The sequence below is a fragment of the Lepidochelys kempii genome, chromosome 1, assembly GCF_965140285.1.
Source record: "Lepidochelys kempii isolate rLepKem1 chromosome 1, rLepKem1.hap1, whole genome shotgun sequence".
Classification (NCBI taxonomy): domain Eukaryota; kingdom Metazoa; phylum Chordata; order Testudines; family Cheloniidae; genus Lepidochelys; species Lepidochelys kempii.
Genome location: NC_136380.1, coordinates 61,162,275 through 61,180,767, shown reverse-complemented (window position 1 = coordinate 61,180,767; position 18,493 = coordinate 61,162,275). Strand labels below are relative to the sequence as shown.

The following is an 18,493-nucleotide window of genomic DNA, read 5'->3' as shown; positions in this document are numbered from 1 at the left end:
ACTATGTTTTAAAAAAAACTTAAATTTTGGCATTTCCTGACTTTTTTCTCTGCTTGTTTTCCTTCATATTGCATTAATTAACTCTTGCACATAATATTGAATATGCTTGAGTGTTTTATAATAATCTGTAAGAGATAGGCAACAAGTTTCTTGGAGAAATTGCCCTTTTAATTATGTTCTGACACTTGTATACGTGCATATAACTCCGACTAGCTTCAATGGGTTTAGAGCAGGTTTAATTTCATTATCGCTTTCTTCACTTCAAAAAAGTTGCTTTTATGTTAGGGAGCAAGATCTGAAGCAAAGGGCAAGGGTAGAGAGATAAAGAAGGATGTGAAAAGCAAAGAAGGGGGACAGAGAATGTGGGGCACTGAGGAAAAACTTACTGTGTCACAGCAAAAAATCAATGTGAAACTGATAATCAGTTGTCCTTAAGAACATTTGAGACAAGTGGCAGATGAGGCCATCCAGATATCAGGAGCATTTGCAGGTGCACTTATGCTCAAAGAGAAGTCTCTCTAAAAAATATACCACTCACTTCTGTCCCTGTGGATTTAAAAGTGGACAGAGCCATCAAGCAAAGGCTCGGGGACTAAATCTTGGGCCTGAAGTTGAAAAATGAATTGAAGATACACAATTCATGCATCTAAGAGCATCTGAACACTTTTGCCTTATCTACTTATGTCCTTACATAGAAAATAATCTAGCATCCCCTTCCACAAAAGTACGTGAATCCCTAATAACAACAACCAGATTCAAAAAATAGTTTTAACATCAATTACGAGTGTGGAGATGAAGGTTGTCTTTGGTTGAATGATGACTACTTTTTCAGACTCAGCGGTGAGATTCAGTAATGTTATCTACTTATTGTTTGTTGCCAAGTAATTTTGTAACGAGTGCTGTGTATTCAGTGAAACACTACTAGTTAATTTATTGACGTCCTTTTTATGGTACGGTATCTGCCCCAGAAGACTCTTGCTTTTGTTGTTAATTTCAGCTCCAGCATTTTCAAGGCATTCTCTTCACAAAAGGAGAATATTTATGGAAGTTGTCTTGAATCCCTGATCACTTACAATTTTGCTTCAGACTGCAAAAAAACCCAACATAAAACTTACTTGTGGTGATATGGGAATTCTAGATGCAGACTGGTATATTTATTATGCTCACTTGTGTGTTAATACTTAGACAGTCAGGCTAATCTAACAGTGTAATTGTTCCAGTGGAATAGAGCTGTTTTGGGAGGTACTGATCACAGAGGGAGAGGTGATCTTTTAGGGTAGGCTACGCAGCCAAAAAAAAAAAAAATCTCCATGGCAGCAAGTCTCTGAGCCCGGGCCAGCTGACTCAGGCCCAAGCGACAGGGCTAGAAATATCAGAGTAAATATTTTTTACCCTTCCAGACCCTCCCCTTTCATCAGGTTTCAGAGCCCAGGTTTCCACCCAAGCCCAAATGTCTACACTGCTATTTTAGCTCTGCAGCGTGAGACTCATGAGCTTGAGTCAGGTGACCCAGGCTCTGAGGCGGTGGATCTTTTTTTTTTTTTTTTTTTTCCCCTGTGTAGACATACCCTGAGGTAGCCAGGGCCAAAGCCCGGGAGGGTTTTGAATATCAGAACAGAGACCTTGAATTGGACTGTATAATCAAAGGGGAGCAAGTGCAGATGGTAGAGAATGAAGTGATGGACTCATGATGATAGGTGTTGGTAAGCAGACAGAAAACCGGAGCATTTTCTTCCAGTTGGAGCTTTTTCAGGGCACGTGGTTTCATTCCAAGCGATGAGTTTCGCTAATCAGCCTGAAGGTCACTAAAGGCTTGCATCTCTTGGCCAGGAGCAAGTGCAATAGCAATCTTCAGGCCAGTGCAGTCTTCAGGCCACTCACAGATGAAAGTGGGTGGCTTAGTTACCATGCCTATTTGAGCATCCAATAGCACTGAAACTGTCAATAGCACTGAGTAATCCAAAGGATGCTTAGGCTATAATATGACAGGTACCTTTGATAGTGCAGGATATTAGTGAGTAGATAAATTCTCTTTAATGACTCCATTGTGCCATCTGGATGCTAATTTCCACTAGGCATTGTGAAAGCTGGGAGATGGAGTTAGGTTAGGTGTAAAGGAGAGGAGGGGAATCAGGTTGTAATATGCTTAATCTTGACACTTCAGCCCATGTCATTTCACGCTCTCCCACCACTAATAATAATGTGGAGTCTTGAATTTTGTCTGACTCTGCAGAAGAGGCTGTTAGAGATGGGGGAATAGTTGCTTGTAATGACCTTCTGGACTCGGACCGTGAAGAAGGATCTGAGCCAAAGGGGGATGGCGTTTTATTTGTAATTTTAACTAAACTACTTCTCTGCTCAGTATTTCACAGTTGGAAGAGTTGTTCCAGGAATTTAAATTTTCTAGGTAACAGCAGTAGTTTTTGTATAGTAGATCCATTATGATGGAGGGGTGACAGCACTTTAGTTAAGATTGTGTTACAGAGTTGGGTTTTAACAGAAGCTTTAAAACCTTTATTTTTGTAAAAATCTCTTTGAAATGGCAAAACCCAAAAGATAGAATATAACCTTTGAGCACTGTCTGACTTGTTCATGGTGATTTGGTGAAAAGTGAATTGATACAGTGAGAATAAGGGTTTTAAAATAGCGTCTTTTGGCAGTATTTCCCCTACGGGATTACCTTTTCTTTGTACCCCTTTTGCAATAAATCTAAAAAACTCTTGAGACCTGTCCTCTGGCAACATTGTTGCTCCTCATATGCTGATTCCTAAAATTTCAGTTCTACATTGATAGTGTTTGTCAACAGAATATTTTATAACTTCTTAGCCGTAACATAAAATATGTGCCAAGCTGAACCCATCACATTTTAATTTGATGACAAATCTGTTGCAGTGTGAATGCCAAAAACTACTGGCTGAGGCTAAAAATAAAGAGGTTTGCACACTCTCCCCCCCACTTCACCAAAGACACCCATAGCCATGGGGAAATTACTCTGAAGTGGGAAAGGACACTAGGGATTCAAATCTCATCTCTTTGGTGCCTTAAAGGATTTAAATGTCCTTGCTGCTTACTACCCTTGTATCATTCACTACAACAATGAATCCCAACCTAGAAGACAGTGAGGGAAGAGCTGCTGACTGTTCAGGTAGTCACTGTTAAACATGCAGGGCTGCTCTTGGTGTACTTGCTTTCAGTAATTTTAATGGGCAAATGTTATATTGACCCAAGGAATACACTGAGGCATATCAGTCTCTCTCCCTTTTCCAGGGGGTCAACATACGAACAGTCTGAACATATTTTCGCTCTGAGTCATAGAGAGTAGCACCACTGCTTATCCCTGACTTCTGGAGGGCTTTTCCACTGAGGTACACCAAAGCTGTGAGGAAAAACTAGGAATTTAGCTAACAAACACTGTTTTGTGATAGCTAAGCCTGTGGCAGGACACACCTCAGCAATGTTACAGCAAAATGACTTCCCAAAGGCATGCATTGTGTGACAGTCAGATGTGTTGATCTGATAGTATATAAATGATAGGAAAGCATTTGAGGTCTCTGTTAAGGATTTGTGCTAGAGTGCACAAATTTGATGGAGATTGAAGGAAAATTCAAATGCTTTTCTTTTAAATGTAGTGTTGATTTACATTACGGGTAGTTGAGGTCTGTGAGTTTTTGATCAAGGGAGATAATATTGTATCTATACTCCCCCTTAGTTTCTCTTGACGAGAATAAAAGGTTGTTTCTAAAATATGTTAGTTAGAACATTGCTACCTAAAACATTCTTAAAATACGCCTTTCTATTCTAATCAAAAGAAACCTTAGAATCAGCGCTCCTATGAAGTGTTCACCTTTTACCCTCTGTTCCTAAACTTCCTGCCCCCTCTCTGCAATTGTGGAAGAAGGGAGAGGTTCCCCTACCAGTTATTTTTTCTCTTTAGTCTAACTCAGGACTCACTGAAAACAAAGGGAAGTTTCTCAAGCAGGGAAGTGCAACAAAAACAACCTAATGAACTCAATATCAGTCCTGTTTTGCATTGTTCTTGTGAACTTGTTTTTACTGTTCCCACAAGAGAGACTTCCTTTGTTACTTTCTGATATAATTTTGAGTTATACTAAAGAGAGAGACGCTAGAATTGGCAAATAATCTCATTTCTACTCATGCCCAAATCTCCCAGCCCCTGCTCTCCAGTCTTTTGGCGCTGGCAGGGAGAAGGGTATATGTACAGATATGGAGAATGCTTAGTTGTTTTCAAAGGGTTTGGGGGTGCAGCGATTTCATCTACAACTTATTTACAAGGTAAACAAAACAAACTCACTTAAAACAATTATTGACATTTTTAAAAACACATCTTGTTTTTTAAAAATATTAAGCTCTAACAGTTTCTAAATTCTGTTTAAACTTCATTTTAATTTTAATCCTATTCACAGTGTCTTTAAACCATGTTTAAATTGAGTTTTAAAACCATGCTTCAGGTAACAGTTTAATCCCACAGTAGACAGGGTCTAAATTCCCTTAAATTTCCTCACAAAGATCAAATAAAGTTAATCAAATCTTGTTCTCAGAAAAACCTGTCTGTTCTGTTTGATCCAAAAAAATAAAGTGCCTAGTTCTTTGAATTCTGTTCAGAAATGCCCATAAGTATTGTATTCCTCACGCTATGCTTTCTGTTCCACAGAAGCATTTTGCAGTTGTGTGACCTGTCTTCTAAGCCATAAATACATCAAATCAATCCAATAACTGTCTACATATATTTGCTTAATGTGGTTATGTGGGTATATAGCTTTTGTTGTGCTTCATTCCCATGGACTTCAGTGGTAGCTGTGCACGTCTTCAAGAGCAGAATTTGGCCTTGATTCCATAAATAGATCTTAGTCCCAAACACTCTTAAACCATGCCAGGAAGTGCAAAGTTGCCTGTGCACGGGTGCACAAGAGTTGAAAATGAATGCATGCCTAATTCCATGTGTGCATGCTTCAGTGTACTTGCATGCAGTTCCTGTTAATTGTATGTATGGCATGCATGTTTTTGAAAAGATTTTGCACGCTACCAGTATCATTTTAACAAAAAAGCTCACATCATTGATCTGCACGATCTAGAATCAAATATGAATACTCACTCAGGCCGCTGAAAAGTCTGTCTAGTTTGTAATATGAAGGCAGCTGTATATTGTTTGGAAGGAAGCTCATCTGTTCTCACAGATTCAGTAATGTGCAGATTCAGATTCAGTTTCCTTTAATCTGTTGCTGCCACCTGCTGGGGTTAGTTCTCTACAGCACTTAAAACTCAGACACTGAAGAGTCATCCATGCAGTACAAAATGAACGCTGTGTTCTTTGTTTGCCATTTGTACCAATGATCGTTTTAATTGCAGACCTGGAAAAGGATAATGAAAAAGCAGCTTGTTTGTATGTGTGGTTATTAATCCAGGTTTATTTATAATCATTACATAATAATCATCAGAATGGATTTTAAGAACGATTTTCCTACATAAATCTAATTAGAATAACATTTTTACAGAAGTGGTGGTAGACTATGCTTTGCTTAGGGCTTGGCTACACTTGCGAGTTTACAGCGCAATAAAGGAGCCCCAGGTGCACTAGCTCACTATCCGTCCAAAACTAGTAAGGCACGTAGAGCGCTCTGACTCCGCGGCTACAGCGCTGCTGGTACTCCACCTCGGCGAGTGGAATAACGTTTGCTGCGCCCCGCTGGAGCGCCGTGGCATCAGTGTGAACGAGGTGTTGCATTACTGTGCTCTGATCAGCCTCCGGAAACGTCCCATAATCCCTTTAAGTCAAGTGGCCACTCTTGTCATTGTTTTGAACTCGCTGTAGGAATGTGGATATGTCCTTTCAAAGCTCCATTTCTGACAGCTGGCTGCTTATCTGCTCTGGGACAGAGGAACCGTTACTGAGGAATGCTGCTTGCTCTGAGTGAGAGAAAGAGAGGCGGGGGAAGGGGAGGGAGGGAGGTCTGCTGCTGTCTGAACTTACAAGACAGCATGCTGACATGCTCTCAGCCCCCCAAAAACTCACTCTCTCTCCCCCCACATACACACAACACACTCCCTGTCATTCTCCACCCCACCCCCTGCATTTGAAAAGCATGTTGCAGCCCACTTGCATGCTGGGATAGCTATCGCAATGCACTGCTCTTTGTGGCTTTGCAAGAGCTGCTAATGTGGCCATGGCAGTGCGCTTCCAGCTGAGAGAGTAAACACTCAGCAGGGTTTTCCCTGCTGCTGTCTCCGAAGGCTGGTTTACTCCCAGTGCTCTACAACTGCAGGTGTAGCCATGCCCTTAGTAAAATGTTGATGTGGGAGAATACTAATGATCAGAATCTGTAAAAGATAGAGAGCACATCTTTTTTAAGTTTCTTAAAGCCAAAATATAAAGTTGGCCAAATCTTTCTTGCATACGTTCACCTCAGGCTCTGCTCCAAGTAAAACTTGGGAAGGAGATAAAATTGCACAAGGAAGAGAGGGCAGGCTGTTGTATCAACAAATGTCTGCTTTCCATGGGCTCAGCTGTAAGAGAAGGATCAGGCAGACGTTATCACTTAGTGTCACTAGAGATGTAAAAAGCTGTAACAATTCTAACAAACGCAGATCAATACATTTTGTAGAATGAGTTGGAAAGTGCTCACACTATACCTGTGTCAGGGTATAAATCTTATGTAGTGATTCTCAAACTATAGTTGCTATAGTATTCCAGGGTAGGCAGTACCTGAATATCTAATCCTTTTTAAAAAAAAAGAAAACAAGCCAACAGCAAAACTTTCCAATATACATTATGAAGAAGCAAAAGAGGCCACAACCCCAATTTTTTTCTTTGTACTTGATCTTTAGATGCAATCATTGTTAACTGTTTCACGGTCAAAAAACTGATTAGCTTTAGCCAGCTTGTAAGCTCTTTGGGGCAGGGACCAATATCTACTTCTGTTTGTACAGTGCCAGAATAATGGGGCCATGATCTTGATTGGGGACTTGGGGCACTGCCATAATATAAATGGTAAATATTTTCATAAAGTCGGGGGTAAATTATTATGGACCAATAGCCACACTTTAAAAATGTATATCTGGAACAAATGAAATCCTAACAATCGTATAAGTCTGTTAGTAGGTGGGGTTGGTAAAATGTAAGTAATGATGAAGGGAAGGCATTTTTCAGTACGTACATGTTCTTTATTTGGAAGAAAACAAGATGATATACTCACGTCTTAAAGGGATGACTTTGTTTTATCACAATTATTCTGACAGTAGTTAGGTAGGATGTTAAATAACTACTAAAGTTAAACATTTTAAAATCTGCCAGACCATGTAACTTTCACCCAAGAGTTTTAAAATAATTGACAAGCTTACAAGAAGTGTAAGGTTGGACATATGACCAGGGAAGAGTATAAAAATATTGCTCGGGCATGTAGGAATGATATCAGGAGGGCCAAATCGCACCTGGAGCTGCAGCTAACCAGAGATGTCAAGAGTAACAAGAAGGGTTTCTTCAGGTATGTTGGCAACAAGAAGAAAGCCAAGGAAAATGTGGGCCCCTTACTGAAAGAGGGAGGCAACCTAGTGACAGAGGATGTGGAAAAAGCTAATGTACTCAATGCTTTTTTTGCCTCTGTTTTCACTAACAAGAAAGCTCCCAGACTGCTGCGCTGGGCATCACAAAATGGGGAAGAGATGGCCAGCCCTCTGTGGAGATAGAGGTGGTTAGGGACTATTTAGAAAAGCTGGACGTGCACAAGTCCATGGGGCCGGACGAGTTGCATCCGAGAGTGCTGAAGGAATTGGCGGCTGTGATTGCAGAGCCATTGGCCATTATCTTTGAAAACTCGTGGCGAACCGGGGAAGTCCCGGATGACTGGAAAAAGGCTAATGTAGTGCCAATCTTTAAAAAAGGGAAGGAGGAGGATCCTGGGAACTACAGGCCAGTCAGCCTCACCTCAGTCCCTGGAAAAATCATGGAGCAGGTCCTCAAAGAATCAATCCTGAAGCACTTGCATGAGAGGAAAGTGATCAGGAACAGCCAGCATGGATTCACCAAGGGAAGGTCATGCCTGACTAATCTAATCACCTTTTATGATGAGATTACTGGTTCTGTGGATGAAGGGAAAGCAGTGGATGTATTGTTTCTTGACTTTAGCAAAGCTTTTGACACGGTCTCCCACAGTATTCTTGTCAGCAAGTTAAGGAAGTATGGGCTGGATGAATGCACTATAAGGTGTGTAGAAAGCTGGCTAGATTGTCGGGCTCAACGGGTAGTGATCAATGGCTCCATGTCTAGTTGGCAGCCGGTATCAAGTGGAGTGCCCCAAGGGTCGGTCCTGGGGCCGGTTTTGTTCAATATTTTCATAAATGATCTGGAAGATGGTGTGGATTGCACTCTCAGCAAATTTGCGGATGATACTAAACTGGGAGGAGTGGTAGATACGCTGGAGGGGAGGGATAGGATACAGAAGGACCTAGACAAATTGGAGGATTGGGCCAAAAGAAATCTGATGAGGTTCAATAAGGATAAGTGCAGGGTCCTGCACTTAGGACGGAAGAACCCAATGCACAGCTACAGACTAGGGACCGAATGGCTAGGCAGCAGTTCTGCGGAAAAGGACCTAGGGGTGACAGTGGACGAGAAGCTGGATATGAGTCAGCAGTGTGCCCTTGTTGCCGAGAAGGCCAATGGCATTTTGGGATGTATAAGTAGGGGCATAGTGAGCAGATCGAGGGACGTGATCGTTCCCCTCTATTCGACATTGGTGAGGCCTCATCTGGAGTACTGTGTCCAGTTTTGGGCCCCACACTTCAAGAAGGATGTGGATAAATTGGAGAGAGTCCAGCGAGGGGCAACAAAAATGATTAGGGGTCTGGAACACATGAGTTATGAGGAAAGGCTGAGGGAGCTGGGATTGTTTAGCCTGCAGAAGAGAAGAATGAGGGGGGATTTAATAGCTGCTTTCAACTACCTGAAAGGGGGTTCCAAAGAGGATGGCTCTAGACTGTTCTCAATGGTAGCAGATGACAGAACGAGGAGTAATGGTCTCAAGTTGTAGTGGGGGAGGTTTAGATTGGATATTAGGAAAAACTTTTTCACTAAGAGGGTGGTGAAACACTGGAATGCGTTACCTAGGGAGGTGGTAGAATCTCCTTCCTTAGAGATTTTTAAGGTCAGGCTTGACAAAGCCCTGGCTGGGATGATTTAACTGGGAATTGGTCCTGCTTCGAGCAGGGGGTTGGACTAGATGACCTTCTGGGGTCCCTTCCAACCCTGATATTCTATGATTCTATGACTAAGATGCTTTCTGAGGTATTGAATGTTGATATTTAACAAATCTTGTGGAGTACTGGTACTAAGTACAGACTTGAGGTGACAAAAGCAAGGATCACTGTAGCAATCTGAAAGAAAAGGTTGCAACCTCTGGCTAAAAGTAGTGAGGAAAAAAGCAGTTGGTCACTGGTATCATCTGCACATCCAGAAGCAGCTGAGGATCCAGTAAATGAGCAGCACTGCCAATAGGCTTGAGTCATAGTCATGGAGTTTAAGGCCAGAAAGAGACCACCAGATCTGATTGCTTGTATATCACAGGCCACCAACACTAAATCCAACAACCAAAATTAGATCAAACGATAACAGCCTACAAGAGACTAGACTATTATGCACCATAGGCAGGGAATAGGAGGGACCAAGGTGCACCTGTGCCTGAGGCCCCCCATGGCAGGGAAATGAGATATACCCAGATAATCCTGGCAAGTGAGCCGCACTGACACCACAGAGGAAGGTGGAAAATCCCCAAGGTCACTGCCAGTCTGACCTGGGGGAGAATTCCTTCCCAATCCCACATATGGCGATCCCTTAGACCATGACCATGTGAGCAAGAACCAGCCAGCCAAGCACCTGAGAGAGGATGCTTGAAGCCACCTCAAAGCCCTGGCCCTCCCCATCCAGTGGCCCATCTCCAGCTGCAGCCATCCCTGCTGCTCCAAAGGAAGGAGATTTAAAAAAAAAAAAAATCCAGAATACATGGGGGGTGGAGCGGGAAATAGTTTTTTGAACCCCACAGGTGGCTGGCTGAAACACGAGCTTTTAGGAGCATAAGATATAAACCACAAATTAGTTCCAAGGCTGCTAAGCCTGCACCTTGCCATCAGAAGCAACACGGTCATACAGTTGGACTCATAAATTTGTCCTGCTCTCTCAAAACTAATTAAGGTATTTTCCTCCACAACTTCTATTGGGAGGCTGTTCCAGAGCCTCACCCCTCCGATGCTTAGGAACCTTCTAATTTCCAGCCTGAATTTGTTCGCAGCCAGTTTTATACCCGTTTGTTCTTGTGCCAACAGTGTCCTTTAGCTGAAATATCTCTTCACCCTCTCAGGTATTTACTCCCCTAATGTATCTATTGAGGTGATTGGGACAGCTTGCAGTAACCTCCTGAAACTCCTACACTCAGAAGCTCACCATCAGCACATGTGACTTCCTGCCATATTTCCGAGCCTCTGAAGTTGAAGGCGCTTCGTCACTTGGACTCCTTTGTAGCATTGTAGTACTGTCCAGTAGAAAGATAAAATTGTCCACTCTGAATTTTGGTGTAGCTACATTTGTAAAGCATATGGTATCTTCGGCATCTTGCAGCCTTTTGATTTTTCTAATCTCCCAACAAATCAGTGTGCCGTGGGATCCTTCTTGCCTCCCGACCTCTGGGTATTAATGTTTTGCATTTACATGTGCTCTACAGATATTATATAATCCTCCTTCCTGGGATGTTAAGAATACTGCTTCTGTGACACTCCAAGCACCTGGTGCCCCAACATCTGACCCTTAGTTCAGCTCGCTAGAGGTGCTGCACTTCTAAACTAAACAATGAGGCCAACTGAAGAATTGTCATAGTTGGGACTCAGGTGTTCCTTCTCCAGTTCCAAGGATGCATTCTTGACTATTAAATCTACTTCTGCTTTAATATGTATTGTAGTCAAGGGATTTAAAACCTGTCAGACATTCATTCAAAATGCAATTATTGCACAACTAATCGCACAGAGTGTCAGAAGTTAGTTCCATTAAACTATTAAACCTTATAAAGAAATTGTTATTGGTAGTTGTCAGATTATTTCATTATCATTTTTATTAACAGTGTAAATGTGGGTTGGCAGATCGTGTGTTGTTTTCAATTAGAACTACAGTAATTGCGTGTCTTTCTAATTTAAATGTTTTGTTTCTTTTCAGATATACTTGAAAGAAATTTTAAGAGAAATAGGCATCTACAATGTTAAGGGGACCCACAAAAACACATGGGAGCTGAAGCCAGAATATAGACATTATCAAGGAGAAGAGAAGAGTGATTAATGTCACTGTTAATGAAGCAAACACAGAGGCTGTAGAATAATGGGACTGCGCTGAGGGAACGCTGCAGTTAAACAGACTGGACTGAGCACAATTCAGTACCAAGAGATCTTAAAAAGAGTAATACTTTGTAATTTGCCTGGCTTCATTTTTAAAAGCAAGTTTCTTGGATGTTTCTATACGTTTGTCTTGTTTCTGACAAAAAAATTACAAAATAAACTTGTATTAGATTTATCTTTATTAGAAACCTTTTGAGTTTTGGCTTTGTTTTTTAAATAGTTTTGAGTTTTGTTAAATATTGATCGCTTTAAAGTAAAACGTACTTTAGAGGGACCTGTAACTTTGTGTTTTGCATCCCAGCAGTACTGCGTTTTTACTTCCTATTCTACTGTGTTCCTTAGGGGCCTGATCCCGTGAGGTGGTGATCATCCATAGTTAATACTGATTGGGAATTTATGGGCACTTTGTGCTTTTTAGGATCAGTCTTTAGTCATGACACTCATGGTGATCCTAAGTCTACCTGAGAACAAATAATACTCAGTTTAAAAAAAGCTCTTTACTAAACTGGTTAATGGGGAGAGGGGAACCACTACAGTTGATCACTGAGGAAAAATTACTACGGCCCCATAAGACCTTTAATATGTTTGTTTTTTAAAATGTGCTCATGTTTTATGTTTAAGCATATCAATAAAGAGAGCATTTAATTTGTACCAAATAAAATTATGTATATTATTGGGTGAATATTAGAGCTCTGATCAATTGAATTATATAGATATGAAAGGCTATTTTTAGACATAGTTTCTATCCCTGAGTTTGCCACTGGATCTCCCTGCAACATTGAGAAAGTCACTTAACCATTCTGTGCCTCGCTTTCCCCATTTTTAAAATGGAGCTAAATGCCCACTTTTGTAAAGCACCCAGCTGACATGTACTGTTGTAAGTGTAAAGTAGTCTCCTTTTATTTTTTTTTTTAAAGAATTGTTATATTTTGGCATCCCAAAATTTCAGGAAAAATAATGTGAAAACAAAAGTAAGGATGCATATGAATTAACTCAGTTATAGCAGTAGTTTCAGGTTGGGTGGAGGTTAAAGGCATTTTGTTTTTAAGCAGGGTCAATTTAACTTAATCTATGCCTTGGATATTTTTTCCCTCAAAACATTTTCCCACATCACTAAAATCTGTATGTCACTTGTAGACAGATGTCAATGAAATTGGAAAGATCTACTTAAAAAAAATTTTTTTTTAATTGTTAGTAAGAGTAAATACCAATGTTTTTATTACAGAGACAAGGGGGGTGAGGTAATGTTTTTTTATTGGAAGAACTTCTGTTAGTGAGAGAGACAAGCTTTCGAGCTTACACAGAGCTCTGTTTCAGAATGTCACAGCTAAACAGGAGGTGGAACAGATATTTTTATTGTCATTATTATGTTGATTATGGAAGAAATGCTTTAACAGAGAGGAGAGTCTTTCAGAATTGCCTGAAGGTGATGAGATTCTGTATTGTTCTGATCTGCACTGGAATTTTGTTCCACAGCTGAGCTCCTTCAGCCAAGCATGCTTTATCTCCAGCTCTGCAGTGCTTTTTTTCTGGACTTTCTCAGCTGCATTAGCCATGGATGGGTGTGGCCCATGGATACAAATGATGACACTGATGTGGCAGAGTCCTAGGCCACTTATGGCTTTGAAGGTCAAGGTGAAGGTAAAGGAAGTGGAGTAGGAGCCAAAGGAAGGACAGTAGCTCAGAGGCAAAGTTTCACAGTGGTATATCCAGTTGAGGTAAAAAAATATTTACTTGGAGTGAGCGCAGAGAAGAGGACTGTATACAGTTTACCCTGCTTACTTACCTTTTGCTTAAGAAAGGAAGAAAAAGCCTGATTAATTTTTCCAATTTAAGTACTTTCTATTGATTACCTTTATTTGATTGAACTCAGTTCTCCCTTATTGTTGTTTTTGGAAATATCCTGATTTCTAAAGTCACAATCCTAGTTATTATTTATTTGTTGTACTGTAGTGCCTAGGACTGTCATGAAAAGGATGCCATTTGCTAGGTGCTGTACAAACAGAACAGAAATACGTGTCTCTGTTGCAAAAAGCATGCAATCTTGTTCCTCTATTTGTAATTTGCCAATATTGATATAGAAATTAAGTCCAGCCATTGGCGTAAAATGCTCTTAATGGCAGTCCTGTGTGATTCGCCTAACAAGAATTGTATTTTTGATTTTGATGCATGTTAATTACTGTTTCATAATCTGTCTTCAGCTGCTCAGTGGTTTAGCAAAATATTATAGTTATAGTGAGATGAACTGATCAGTCACAGTAATACAAAAGAATTAAAGAAATTCAGTTATTTTAGTGATATGCAGAATGTCTGTTACTATAGGAACTAGGCACTGTTTACAGAAATTAAAAGCATATATGAGATAAATATGTATTATAGTAACCTATTCAGAATAGGCAACTAATGTTGCCAGAAATAAATTAATATCCATATCTTTGCAAGTTGATCCACCCAGTAGCCGGGCCACTGTGTTGTTCACAGGCTGAAGCTTGCAGGTGATCTTCAGGCATTGACCTAGAGACAGAAAAGACTTCAATCAGCTAATTCATCCATTTCCCTCCCTCTCCCTGGTTTCAGGATTCTTCCGTATGGTGTAACACATGGTGCTAAGCACCTCAAGTTTGTCTGAATTAGGGATGGGATGAATAATCCCTTCATATACAAATACCTACTAATCCCAAAATAGTGTTGGGATTCTAGTTTTTACTAGCTTTTTCTCCAGGGAGCTCCACCAACAGAAGGGGGAGAGGAGTGCCACTTGCCCAGAGCAGTCTGATGGGAGTAGCCTGGCTTTAGGCAGTCTGGTCTGATGCCCTGGTCTCCCTGACTACTTATTTATTCATTTAACCAGAGAGTTGCAGGAATGTCGAATTTGATTGTTCCTCCACTGACTGTCTTTTCCTGCTTGATGGTGATGCCTACAATAAGGCTGCATTTTTCTCTAGTGCAGAGGTTCCTGAACTGTGATTCACAAAACACATCCTTGCTTGGTCATCCCTGGAGAACTGGCCGGTCACGTGGTGCTGTTTCTCCTTGTATCTGCCTGCTAAATTTCATTAAATAAACAATGTATTTTTAGGTTTATCAGTTTCCCAATGTCACTTCGTGCTGGCAAGTTCTGTAGCTGCCACAGGGATATTACATACTCCTGAACAGAGGGAATATGGTGGCACAATTGTGTGGCCTGTGCAATAGTGAAAGAGAAGGGAGATGATCCATGAGAAGACCACTGTTAAGATACGACTCAAGCACTGAAAAATTGGGAACCCACCCTGTAGTTCATGCCATGACATATGTTTTAGGCTGTGTAGTAGACTAAGGATCATGTGCATGTGAAGTAAAATAAACATCAACTGGAAACGTCTGAAACTGCACGTTTTGCATTTAGTTCCTAAAAACAGCCTCTGAATATTTCAGACAATAAATGTTGAAATCCATAGCCCTAATTCCAACCCCAACATTATTTGTCATGTGTCAGCAGTGTGCTTGGTACTTCAAAATAAGACAACCCAGTCTCTGTCCCAAGTAGCTTACCCTAAAGATGACAGACAAATGGGATGCAAAAAGCTAGTCATCAGTGTTAGGGATATTGCACCCATTCAGCTGCACTGGTATAAATCCAGAGGGTAAACTCAGAGCAGCAGCTTCAAGCTAGGGCATACCACATCAGTGCAGTTATCCCAGTGCAAAACTCCCTAGTGTAGACAAGGTCCAAGCTTATGTGACTCATGATGAAGGCAGTGCAGGAATCTAGCAGTAGCAGTCTCCAGAAAATTATGTGGAAGATGGGCAGGTCTAACTTGGAATGTGCATATGTAAGTCTGTATATTCTAAAATATAAACTCAGAACACCGGGTTGGAGCAGATGATGCTAGACACTGTCAATTCTGGGAAGTTGTCGTATAAATAAGAGATGTTAGTTTTCTTTGTTGCACCTCAAAGGGAGCACCATGTGAATATTAAAAGTGTGCTGGCAGAAAGTCACACGTGTCTATTGGAACAGTGTTACTGATTCTTTGACACAGGTATGAGCATCCTCATTTGGAGTGGGAACAGTGCAAACTAGTTGTTAAAATTCCAGTGAGTGCTCCTCAAAGCCTACCCTGTTTTGAGTCACTTCTGTATTGTCTTCACCAGCTGCTTTAAATTGGCTTTGACTGAACATACCTCCTGTATGTGTCAGTTCTGCCTACCCACGTTCAGATGTCACCATCACTAAGATGGCATTTGGTGAGTCATCATATTGACTCCCAGCAAATCATTTTCTTTGATTATTTATTATTCATGATTGAAAGCACTTCTGCAGGCTCATCCCGGTGAGGGTCCTTTCTCTGCAGTTTCCAGAGACAGTTCAGAGCTGTGGTCAACATGAGACACCTCACAGGGGCAGCCTGCCCCTTTGGTACAAACAACAGTGGGAACACTTCCCCGGAGCTTCTCTGCCTTGTGATCTTTAAACTTCTGTGAGAGGAGTTGTGAGTTTTCAGATTTTTCTACCTTTCAGCTCTAACCTTCTCCTCCCTTGGCTTGTTTATCCTCCATCCAACCAGCTACTTCTCCAACCAAGATTTTTCAAGCTTATTGTGCATAATCTGAGATACTTCCCCTTGCCCACTTCTCTCCCTGAGTGCAGAGGATAGAGGCCGACCTGCCATGAGCAACCCATGAATCCTCTCTCCAGAGTAGAAATGGGGAGACTGGGAGTGGGTGACGGTAGCTAGAGATCCTAACGTAGACTAGAATCTGGGATAAGAAGTAGTCCTGGTGCCTCTCTGGGGAAGAAGTAAAGGAAGAAGAAATGCAGAACATTAAGGCCTAGTTTACACTACAATACTAAACAGTTGCAGAGCAGTTGTCAGTGATAAGCTTAACACTGGGCACCACTGAGTTGCAAGGGTAGACAAGGAAAAACCACATTCAGCATTGTTTCAGCTAACCACTTACACCTTGTGTTATGAGCAAGGTTTGAGCACAGTCATCTGAAAGAATGCTGAACACAAGTGCTCTTGTAGCTAGTCCTTGCTCAATACCAATTCAGCTAAACCAATTGCAGACAACCATGTTCTCAGTGTTTTGATTCTGAAGCAGAGACGAGGCCTAAATGGCCATAAAGAGAAAAAGAATAAGAAAGGACAAAGGGTTGAGTTAAAGTGGCAACTGAAACAATGGAAGCTTCTTTAAAACAGTTGAATCTGTGTCAAATTGTTGCTGGGCAGCGTTTATTTAAATTAGTCAATAAAATGAATGGAATGTGCCTGTCAAGGCTACCTTGAAAATCAGTCAGTATAAAGGAAATGGGAACTCCCAGGAGTGGAAGAGCTCAGTAGCTTTACATTTGCTTTTGAAAATGATGAAACAATGATCCCCACACAATTGTGGTGGAACAGATAATGAAATGCCCTACTAGAATTAATGGCCCAGTATGGGGAAAGAGGGGGCTTGACCAAGGTCTGTTTACCTGCCTAGTAAGTTCTCACATTGAAAGGGCTCTGCTCTTTTGTTAGCATGATCAAAGGAACCAATGGCTGCGTTATACAGAGAATTTTAAAGTATCTAATTAATGCAGTAGGCTGAGGGGGAGGGGGAGAGAGAGAGAGAGGGATGCTCTCTGATAGTTTGCTCAATGGTGAGGCAGACATTTCTGTGTGTAAGACATCTAATAACCTGGAATCACTTAAAATCTCCTGCTTAATTCCAAAAGCATGCAGCAATGCCTTAGAAGTGAGGGGTGAGAAGAGCAATGTTCCCTGCAGGAAAAACCCTTCCTAACCCAGTCAGCTGCCATCACACACTCAAAAAGCCTGGAGAAAAATATAGCAATTAGTTAGTCAAAATGATGATGTGCCCCTAGAGCTGGGCAGACCTTTCCCTCTCCTCTCCACCTCTCTGGAATCCACCAGGTGATTTTTCAGTTTAAGACGGAATGAGCATTTTTCCATTCAGCTCTCGACAAAAATCATGTTAAAAATGATGGTGGGATTTCCAGTTTCAAGAGAAGCTGTGGAAGGCCTCAGCTGCTGGACATCACAGGGACAAGAGCTTGCACAGAAATGTCTCCTGTCTATGGCCTGTGGGAGCTCTATCCATGCATCTGACCTGGCAAAACTCCAGCATGTGGACTAGGTGGTTCTTTATTCTGTTAGCTGAATTTCTAGACAAAATTGTCCTGTCTTCTAAGTGCTGTGGGAGTAACTGGTGAGATGTCGGTGGCTGCTGGGTAGCTCAGAAGAGAGAAGGGGCCTACCTAGATTAATGTTTGAAATTTTTACAGTTTCATTTGTGTTTCTGCTTCTTTGGTGTGTGACAAACAACCCAGTATGTGTGGACTGACCTGTCCCAAGTCAGAGGGACAGACCTTTTACAGACACCTCGCGTTTTTCTGCTTTTCTCCTATCTTTAATGCTATGATCCTGTTTTTTAAATAACATCTGAAGGCCCTTATGCCTTGTTTGAACTAGTGTTTAAGGATCTGGTAACACAATATTTACTTGGGCAAAATTCCTATTAAAGTTGATAGGAATTTTCTGGGAGAAAGAAGCATTATAGGGTCACATCCCAACTGTTGTAAACCTGGAAAGCAGCTTACCGTTGTAAACAGCAATGACTTTCCATAAAGTTTCCTAGTAACCTTTAAGTAGCAAAATGTTTCTCAGAGATTGTTGTCTGTAAATGTTATATGGTGATACAGTCCATCGATACGTTATATCTATAGGCATTATTCCCTCCCTCCAAACGTCTACAGTGACAATGTATTGTGACATCTGAAGAAGTGGGGTTTTTACCCACGAAAGCTCATGCCCAAATAAAACTGTTAGTCTTTACGGTATAACCTAGTGTCCCATCACAGAGTGTGGTGAGTTTTGTGTAAAACTTGGCATGGACTCTTTGGGAGCTATTTATCTTGGTTGTGCCAAGTCCAGATCAGGAGCATCCCATGGAAGAGGCTTTTTACATCTGACTTAATAGTGCTACTTTGTTTGAGGAGAAAAGCCTAGGACAAACACATCTGTTTTTGTAGTACACCTAGTACAATGAGATCCTGATTCATGACTGGGGCTTTGTGGTACTGCTACAATATAGATAATGCAAAGTAATCAAATGCTAA

At 41.2% G+C, this 18,493-nt stretch overlaps 2 protein-coding genes across 6 annotated transcripts in view; one reads left to right on the top strand and one right to left on the bottom strand.

Annotated features, from left to right (window-relative positions):
- GTF2F2 (general transcription factor IIF subunit 2) overlaps nucleotides 1–12,072 on the top strand; it is a 127,551-nt gene extending 115,479 nt beyond the window's left edge. For 4 of the 5 annotated variants that reach the window (XM_073345025.1, XM_073345014.1, XM_078853070.1 and 1 more), the window contains one exon: nucleotides 11,213–12,072. In XM_073345025.1, the coding sequence (XP_073201126.1) occupies nucleotides 11,213–11,332 (120 nt within the window). In that variant the 3' untranslated portion in view covers nucleotides 11,333–12,072. The remainder of the gene's footprint in view (nucleotides 1–11,212) is intronic. The other variant, XM_078853074.1, reaches the window with a different exon arrangement.
- LOC144930624 (uncharacterized) overlaps nucleotides 1–18,493 on the bottom strand; it is a 459,911-nt gene that overhangs the window by 389,785 nt on the left and 51,633 nt on the right. The window lies entirely within an intron of this gene.